At 48.2% G+C, this 9,856-nt stretch overlaps 1 protein-coding gene across 1 annotated transcript in view; it reads right to left on the bottom strand.

The window, feature by feature from the left end:
- Positions 1 to 2,084: 2,084 nt before the first annotated feature.
- The window catches only part of LOC144274154 (uncharacterized), a 78,591-nt gene continuing 70,819 nt past the window's right edge, over positions 2,085 to 9,856 (bottom strand). The window contains exon 15 of the mRNA XM_077832798.1: positions 2,085 to 7,255. Coding sequence (XP_077688924.1) covers positions 6,039 to 7,255 — 1,217 coding nt within the window. The 3' untranslated portion in view covers positions 2,085 to 6,038. The remainder of the gene's footprint in view (positions 7,256 to 9,856) is intronic.

Raw genomic sequence — 9,856 nt, 5'->3', positions numbered from 1 at the left:
TCCACCTCTTCCTCCGAAGGCTCCACCCCCGTTTGCTCGTTTCCACTGTCTCCCCCCACTAGCCCTGAAACTGAGCGCCTCTAGCCCCGGGACCATGGCTGGGGGGGGGGGGCGAACTTCTGGGGCCCACAAATTGGTTGGGGCCTCTGGGCCCGGGGAGCCTGTGTGGTAATTCACCACTGCTCCCCCCCCCACCTCCACAGCATGCAGTTTGGGGAGGCTTAGCCTCCCCCAGCCTCCATTACCCGCCGCCCCTGCTCACTGTGCTCCATCACAGGTGACTGGACGGTGACTTGCCAGCAAAAAAAGAAACATGTGGGGCCCTGCGCTTCCTGGGGCGGATGGGGCAGGGGCCCTGACAGTCCCAGACGGACGAAGAGGAGGTTGCAGTGGGCAGAGGGGCTATGGCAGATGGTGATAACGTGGCAGGCAGCGCAGTGGCCACCTGGCACACCCCCCCCCCCCCCCCCGAGCCGGCAGAAGGGATGCGGGGGAGAAGGGCGGTTCCCAGCTGCGTGCAATCACCACAGAAGAGTTCTTCCTGACCAGGCCCCCCTCCCCTTTTTGCTTTCCTTGGCCATTTCTGCTGGCAGCAGAGGTCTCACTGGTGGCAGTCGTGTCGGCAAGAGTCCCTACCTTGGCCAGCCGCTGACAGTGGACTACAGGGGATGGATCACTCGATGAGCACCTGTTCTGTTCATTCCCTCTGGGGCACCTGGCATTGCCCACTGTCAGAAGACAGGATACTGGGCTAGCTGGTCCTTTGGTCTGACCCAGTCTGGCCGTTCTTACGCTTGCCACCAGTGTTGCTGTAGGACCAGCGATGGTGGTGGCGACTGCAGGGGAGAAAGCTGAGGGGCACCTCCCCTTTCCCCAGTTTCCACCCCTTGACCCTGGCCACGCCTCTCCTCCGATTTGTCCCCTTCGCCCCTTTTTAACCCTTGTAAAAAGCAGTCAGCAGAATCTTATGCCAAGTAAGGGCAGGTGAAGGGGCAGTGGCTTCAGCAGAGGTTACTGAGCATGCTCAGTTCGTGTGAGCACCCTGCCCCTCCCCTGTCATGGGCCAATGTGAAGAGCTTTACAAGGTTTGGAATACAGAGACCTCGGCCTGCGTCGTTTCCGTGGCAACAGCCACCTGTAATGATTTTTATAACCCTTTTTTTAAAGATACGGAAAAAGAAGGGGCCAAAAACCCAGTTACCATGCAAAGTATTAAGTAACAATATCCCTTATTTGCTGGGAGAAGAGTGTTTTATAAAGAAAATCCCCTGTAGACAAGGGAAACCCCCTCCCATCCCCCCAAAACCCTCCAGGCCCATAGAAAGGTCTGAAACCCCAGAGCTCTGACAGGTCTGGAATCTGTCCTCTGCAGTGCTCAAGATTGAGCTTCCCCCCTGGCTGCTGCATCCACCGAAGGCCATTTTTACCCATTATTCAAGACAAAGGACTCTGGGAGTTTGAGAAACTCCATTTAACTTGATTATTCCCAAGCGGGAAATCAGAAGTCAAAGCCCCCCTCCCCACCCAATGCCCAGCCTTGCTCAGCACGGTGCATTTCTACCCCAACCCAGCCCTGCTCCCGCAGGCACCAGCAACAGTGACCTCTTACAGAAGAGGGGAGAGGATCCGAGAGACGCCCAGGCTCTGGTCACAAAAGCAAACTCTCTGCGAGCAGGAAACCCAGGAAGCAGCATCTCCAATCCCAGCTGAGACATTTGTGGTGTGTGTAGGGGGGGACAGGCAATGTGGGGAGAGCTTCCGACATTCCCACCCCAAACCCCTGGCAACACAAGTGCCCCATTTTCCCTCTGCAGGCCAGCGATCTGCACACCCCAGCCCTTAGGCTCCCTGGCGGCAAAGCGGAGATGACCCATGTCTGCATCTATAGAAATCGTTAGCCCCCAGAGTTCTGTGCTGGCCCCAAGGCACAGGTCCCTCCAAGCTGTCTGCCCACCCCGCTTCATTACACTCAACTTCTGGACACCCACAATGCGCACAGATTGGCTGCAAAGCAATGCCCTCTCCTGTTCACTAGCTTCACCTCAGTTCAACGCTCTCCCTAGCACACGGCACCTAGTTGGGTCTATAGTGTCACCAAATAGAAGTTTATTTGCTAGAACTTTACAATGAAGATTCAGAGCGAAGCAAGTATATGGATGGGAAACGTATGGTTACGATAAAGGGAATATATAAAATGCAATCTCAGGACTATGCTTATTAACAAGTTTCTTTCCCATCTCTTAAGGCATTTCTCACCCAAAAGTCAGTCTGTATAATGCTTGTCCAGAGCTGGAATCCACTTGAAGACATGCTGGCAGACTATCGCCTCCAGAATGGACACTGTCTTGTGCCTTCTTTCCCTTTCACGCGGTGCCAGACCTTGTGTCTCTTTTGAGACCCAGGATGTTTCGTTAACTCCAGTTTGTCCCCTGTTCAAGGTCTTTTTCTTGGACACTTTTGTGCTTTGTAAAGGCCCACGCCCAGTCTACACTTGGCTGGGCTGGGTTGAAAGATGTCGACTGTTCTCACTCTAGGCTGAGTTGGCTCCGAGAGCCACCCCGCCCCAAGTGACCAGCTTCACCTCCAGGAGCTTGGGAACGCAATATTCTACACCCTTAAAACATTTCCCATACGTACCTCCAGCAATAACAACACCCGCATGCAGCCCCCTTTGGTGAAGTATCATCCGGATGGCAATCGCAGAGAAACAGTCCTGTCTGGGTATGTCGAGGCAAGTCTCTGGGTATAGACTTGTAACTGTCTACCTGCATCTGTTTTCAAACGTAAGGCACTTGGGTCACAGCTCTTTGTTGCCACTGGCCTCAGTGATGGTGCTCACCCTGGATTTTGGAAAGGAGAGGCCTGCTGACTTCCTCCCTTTCTTCTCAGCTCCGCTCAACCTCCTGGGAATCAGGAGACACCCCCATCATTTCCTTGGAGGGCTCATTAAGAGCCCTTTAGATTCGCCTTCTTGTCTCGCTGGCCCCCATGCAGCGAATGCCGCCTCAGTTGTCTGGCTCTCAAAAGCAAACCCTGCGGGATTCCGGCTGCGTCTGTCTGCCCTCCCACGCTGCCCCATCTGACTGTATCTTACAGCTCTGCTAGGGGTCAGACGTAACTTCCTGCCCCGTTTTAGCCTCTGCTTTTTGGATAGCAACTCTCACATTCGCCCGTCAGTGTTTGTGGCTGTTTATAGTGATCACTGTTCAAACGACGCTAACATCTCAGGGCAAAGGCTGGGGAAAATGCCTAGGTGCTGGAACTTGGGGTGCTGGCTTGAAGTGATTTCCATCATATACAGGGTTCACAAGCTGGTTCAATAGCTCTCAGCACCCCGACTGTACAAAATTGTTCCAGCACCCCTGGGAAAATGGCAAAAAAATAAAATAAGGGCTATACTGGTATCTGGTCAGTTGCCTCATGAAGCCCCCAGTAAATCGGGTCTACATCCTGTCATACAACACTAATATCCAAGTCTGTGACCAAATGGCCAACAGGAAAGAGAGAACAGGCCACCCTACGGGGGGTTATGGTACACTTCCATGTTCATATCAAGGGAAATCCAGGACATGTTGTATTTGACTCAAATGCAGAAGAAAAGTTTTACCTGAGTTCTCCGGTAAACTGCCTTTTGCCTGTTGCACTTTGTGCCTTGTGTTATGTATCAAAATTTTAGCCTCATCGTAACAAAGGGGGAAAAGAAAGAATGAAGGAAAGAAACACCTCCACCACCATGAAACCTTCCCACCTACAAACAAAAGAGCTTGGCTGGCAAAACCCCACAAACCTCTTTACCAACAGATGGAAACTGGGATTTAGGTTCAGAATGATCATACTGTGTCTGGGATTTATTCGAATTCCCCCTCTGGGTCTGTGATGCTTTCGGCTCCAGTCCTCCTGATTTAGGATCAAAGTAATCAAAGCGCAATTCCTAAGCACGGAGACCTGAGAACACTGTGCCGTGTGCCACTTTGGGAACTACAGGGGTAGGATAAAGAGAAGATAAATTCTCCATGGCATGGACAGAAGATCCATGAAATTAAGGGGGGAAATGATGAAATTAATAGGCATCAGGTTTAAAACAAACAAAAGGAAATACTTCTTCACAGAGTCCACAGTCAACGTGTGGAACTCATTGCCAAGTGATGTGAAGGCCAAAACTATAACTGGGTTCAAAAAAGAATTAGATACAAAGGATAGGTCCATCAATGGCTATTAGCCAACATGGACAGGGATGCAACTCCACGTTCTAGGTGTTCCTAAGCCTCTGATGGCCAGGAGGTGGGACTGGATGACAGGGGATGGATCATTCGATAATTTCCCCGTTCTGTTCATTCCCTCTGAAGCATCTGGCATTGGCCATTATCAGAAGACAGGATACTGGGCAAGCTGGTCCATCGGTCTGACCCAGTATGGCTGTTCTTAAGGTAAAACTGGGAAGAGAGGAATGAAGCGGTCATGGGGAAAGGCAAGAATCCCTGTTTCACCAGGTTGTCCTCAAGTAACACAGAGGCTAACACAAAACATTTTTCTATCCCTGCCCGAATCCATTTATAATCTGTTCAGTTATGCCATTCTGTTTTATTAAAAAACAAAGAAGTCTTTGGGATGACCCCAAGCAAGATAAGAAGAACTGGGGATGAGTCACTGTGTCCCTGACGCTGGAACTCGGTAACTAACAATCACCCTGCTAAATGAGCTCAGTGTGGGTCTGGATTAGAAAACGGGGTGAAAGTTGGGCCAGGATCAGAAGGAAATGCGCTAGCTATCCCTGTCCACACTTCCTAATCTAAGAGAACACTCAGAGGCTGAAGGTGGTGAAGCTGAGAGGGGATTCCTAGGCTTCTAGGCTTCTCTAGGGATCCTACAAGGGGTCCTAGGGAAAGTAGGCCCTGTCAATGTTTCATTGCAGGGGGAGCAGGGATGTGAACGATAGGAGAAATCATCTTCCTAACCCCATCCCTTCCACCTCCTCTTATTCCATGATCCCCAAATGCCCGATAGCCCCAGCACTCAGCTCGCTCTGCTTCCCAGCTCCAATATTTAATACTCCAGCTCTATTCCCAAAACCTGTCCCCCTTGGTCTCAACCTTTGATCCCCCAGAGCCCAGCACCCTTATAGATTTGGGGAGATGAGGAGTTATCAGCCCCTCAGGGACACTCGCCCTGTAGGGAACAGCTCGAGGGAAATGGGGGAGCCCAGCCCAGGGGCTGGTGGAAGATGGGGGTGGGGACATGGGTCTAGAGTGAAGGTGGGGCCTGACACCTTCTCCTCATCTCCATGGCAGGGGGATCCCGGCTGGGTGGGAAATGGAGAGGGGGGAACTTCAGCCAGGGTGAGGGAGCATCTGGAGGAGTTTCTCTCTCTCCCGTCCCCCACCTGTGGCCCATCAGCTCAGCAGCCAGGGCTGCAGCAGGGAGGGGCTGATGGGGGCTTCTCCTCCTCTGCCTAGGGTTTGCTTAGTCCAGGCAGAGCCAGAGGGTCACTGACCAGCTGCTGCTCGGCTGCTCCTGGGTCCTCACCCCAGCGATGGGCTTCTGGATCCCTGAGAGCTAAATGCCCCTGATGTGTGTGGGAATGAGGAAACAGATTTTTTTATTTTTTTAACACGGTAGCCAGCCCTAGTCAGGGCACTGATAGAATCTCTCTCCTGTTGTCCAATAACTGCTTTGTCTAGAGTACAAAGTTTTGCCGGCATAGCTATGTTGGCTAAGAGTGTGGGGAAAAAAATCACACCCCCCCAGCCATGCTGGCAAAACTCTGAGTGTAGACACAGCTAGTGCTTCTGTGGGTTTAGCTAATCTCCTTCCGGGAGGCTGTTTAGCTGTTTTGGCAGAAGATCTCTGTTGGCTTGCGCTGCTTATCCACTAGGTGACTGCCAGCAGAGCTATCCCGGCCAAGGCTCTGTAGGGTAGAGAGGCCCATTAACTCTGCTTGAAGTATTTTCCATGCTAAGGATGTTTAAGAGGTATCTTCCCTGTATGGATTTGCTGATGCCTAATATAAATAGGAGCCCCAGTTGTAGCATCTCCCCCATTCAAGGTTTCTTTCCAGCATGGAGTTTCTTGTGCACGCTAAGGTTTGATCTCCGATTAAAGCTTTTCCCGCAGTCGGGGCATTTATAGGGTTTCTCTCCTGTGTGGAGTCGCTGATGCACACTGAGGTTTGATCGCTGACTGAAACTTTTCCCACACTCAGTGCATTTATAGGGTTTTTCTCCCGTGTGGAGCCTCTTGTGTCTGTTCAGGGTTGAGTTTTGATTGAAACTTTTCCCACAGTCCACACAGGTATAGGGCTTCTCTCCTGTGTGGGTTCGCTGATGTGAAATAAGGGATGAGCTGTCACTATAGCTTTTCCCACAGTCGGGACATTTATAGGGTCTTTCTCCCGTGTGGAGCATCTGATGCTTCACAAGCTGCGTACTCCACCTGAATCTTTCCCCACAGTTAGGGCACTGATAGGGTGTCTCTCTTGTGTGGATTCTCTGGTGCAAGATAAGGGTTGAACTCCGCATGAAACATTTCCCACAGTCGAAGCATTTATAAGGGATCTCTCCTGTGTGGAGTCTCTGATGTGTAACAAGTTCTGAGCTCCACTTCAAGTTTTCTCCACAGTCCAAGCACGTATAATGTTTCTCTCTGGCATGGGTTATCATGGATGTGTCTCCTGCATGGATTATTTTGTGCGTATTAAGCTGTGATCTCTGACCGAAACTTTTTCCACACTCGGTACATTTATAGGGTCTCTCTCCCGTGTGGATTATCGTGTGTGTATTTAGGTGCGATCTCTTACTGAAGCTTTTCCCACACTCAGTACATTTATAGGGTCTCTCCCCCGTGTGGATTCTCTGATGAGAAATGAGGTTTACTCTCTGAATGAAGCTTTTCCCACACTCTGTACATTTAAAGGGTCTCTCTCCAGTGTGGATTCTCTGATGGGCAATAAGGTTTGAACTACGACTGAAGCTTTTCCAACATTCAGTGCACGTGTACTTTCTCTCTTCTGTCTGGATTTTCTGTTGGGCTGTGGTTTCCTTGGGATTACTGAGTCCTCTCCTACAATTAATGGCTTTACCCATTTCTTTCCCTTTGTGCCTCTCTGACTTGTGCTGATTCTCGCAGACTTTTCCCTGTTCAGCACTCTGGGAAAAATTCTCTTTGGATCTTTCCGATAACATTCTATGCAGTTCCTGTTGCTCAGGACTTTCCTGCTGTGGATTCTCTTCCTTGATCTCACTCACTGTACCTTCACCTGCTGAAATAGAGAATCCAGACAGGAGTCATTCTCTGTGCTTGGGGGAAAGGAAATAAAGGGGAACAGCAAAGGGGAAATACGACACAAGAACCGTTGGGAAGACTGAGAAAGGTAAAATGTATTAATCCATCTATAATTTTTCCTTCTCTGAAGTGGTTACAACTGGATTATTTCTCCTCATCTTCCAAGCACAAAGGCTCATTTTTTTCTTTAACCTCTCTGTCTTCACAACGTAGGTGGATTGGGGCAGAGAACTGACTGCCTCTCTGACTCCCCAGCCAACTTCCCCTTTGAGAAGACAAACTATAAATGACGATGAATAATCATTAGCCATCGCCAGGCAGAATACGCTATCTACTTAGTCATCTGTTCTACAAATGATAAAGTCCCCCATCCTCTAAGTATGGCTTACATTCTTTGCTCCTAGATGTATATATTTACATTTAGATGGATTAAAACCCACATTGTTTGCTTGCACCCAGTTTACCAAGTGATCCAGATCGCTCTGTATCAGTGACCTGGCCTCTTCGTTATTCACCAATCCCCTCAATTGGCGTGTCACCGGCAAACATTACCAGTGATGATTTTATGTTTTCTTCTAGGACATTGAAAAAAAATGTTAAATAGTGTAGGGACAAGAACCGATCCCTGCAGGACCGCACTGGAAATAGATCCACTTGATGACAATTCCCTGTTTACAGTTACATTTCAAGATCTATCAGTTAGCCAGTTTTTAATCCATTTAACGTGTGCCATGTTAATTTGATATCATTGTCATTTTTTAATCAAAATGACATGCAGTACCAAATCAAATGCCTTACTGAAGTCTAAGTATATCTTGATTTTAATAAAGCTTTTGACATTTCTCTAGTTTGCTTATGAGAATGTCTTGTGATTAGATGAAATTATTATCAGCTGGGTGCACAACTAGTTGAAAGACCATACCCAAAGTGTAGTAATCAATGGTTTGCTGTCAAACTAAGAGGGCATATCAAGTGGGGTCCCACAAGGGTCAGTCCTGGATCCTGTACTATTCAGTATTTTCATTAATGACTTGGATAATGGAGTGAAGCGTATGCTTATCAAATCTGTATATAACATCAAGCTAGGAGGGGTTGCAAGCACTTTGGAGGACAGGATTAGAATTCAAAGCAACTTTGGCAAGTTGGAGAATTGATTTGAAATCAGCAAGATGAAATTCAGTAAGGAAAAGTGCAAAGTGCTACACTTAGGAAGGAAAAATCAAATCCACAACTACAAAATGGGGAATAACTGGCTGGGTGGTCGTACTGTTAAAAAGGATCTGGAGATTATAGTGGAGCACAAATTGAATATGGGCCAATGATGTGGCTGTGAAAAAGACTAATATGATTCTGGCGTGTGTTATCAGGAATGTTGTATGCAAGACACAAAGTAATTGTCCCACTCTACTTGACACTGGTGAGGCCTCAGCTGGAATATTTTGTCCAGTTTTGGGCACCACACTTGAAGAAAGATGGTGGACAAACTGGAAAAAGTCCAGAGGAGAGCAATAAAAATATGAGGTTTAGAAAACCTGACCTATGAGGAAAGGTAAAATAAACTGGGCATGTTTAGTCTTGAGAAAAGAAGACCGAGGGGGGACCTGATAACAGTCTTCCAATATGTTAAGGGTTGTTATAAAGAGGACAGTGATGAACAGTTCTCCATGTCCACTGAAGGTCAGAGAATAAGTAATCAGCTTAATCTGCAGCAAGGGAAGTTTTGGTTAGATATTAGGAAAAGTCTTTATAACGATAAGAACAAGAACATAAGAATGGCCATACTGGGTCAGACCCAAGGTCCATCTAGCCCAGTGTGCTGTCTTCCGACAATGGCCAATGCCAGGTGGCCTAGAGGGAATGAACAGAACAGGGAATCATCAAGTGATCCATCCCCTGTTGCCCATTCCCAGTTTCTGGCAAACAGAGACTAGGGACACCATCGCTGCCCATCCTGGCCAATAGCAATTGAGGGACCTGTCCTCAATGAACTTATGTACTTCTTTTTTGAACCCTGTTATAATCTTGGCCTTCACAACATCCTCTGGCAAAGAGTTCCATGGGTTGACTGTGCGTCGTGTGAAGAAATACTTCCTTTTGTTTGTTTTAAACCTGTCGCCTATTAATTTCATTTGGTGACCCCCTAGTTCTTGTGTTATGAGGAGTAAATAACACTTCCTTGTTTACTTTCTCCACACCAGTCATGATTTTATAGACCTCTATTATATCCACCTTAGTTGTCTCTTTTCCAAGCTGAAAAGTCCCAGTCTTATTAATCTCTCCTCATACAGGAGTCATTTCATACCCCTAATCATTTTTGTTGCCCTTTTCTGAACCTTTTCCAATATAGAACAGTTCAGTACTGGCACAGGCTTCTGAGGGAGGCTGTGGAATCCCATCATTGGAGGTTTTAAATAACAGGTTAGATAAATACCTGTCAGGGATGGTCCAAGTATACTTAAGAAGATAAGAACTCCCATACTGGGTCAGATCAAAGGTGCATCTAGCCCAGTATCCTGTCTTCCGACAGTGGCCAAAGCCAGGTGCTTCAGAGGGTGTGAACAGAACCGGTGATCATCAA

Source organism: Eretmochelys imbricata, chromosome 14 (genome assembly GCF_965152235.1).
Source record: "Eretmochelys imbricata isolate rEreImb1 chromosome 14, rEreImb1.hap1, whole genome shotgun sequence".
NCBI classification, from domain to species: domain Eukaryota; kingdom Metazoa; phylum Chordata; order Testudines; family Cheloniidae; genus Eretmochelys; species Eretmochelys imbricata.
This window is presented reverse-complemented; position numbering and strand designations above follow the sequence as displayed.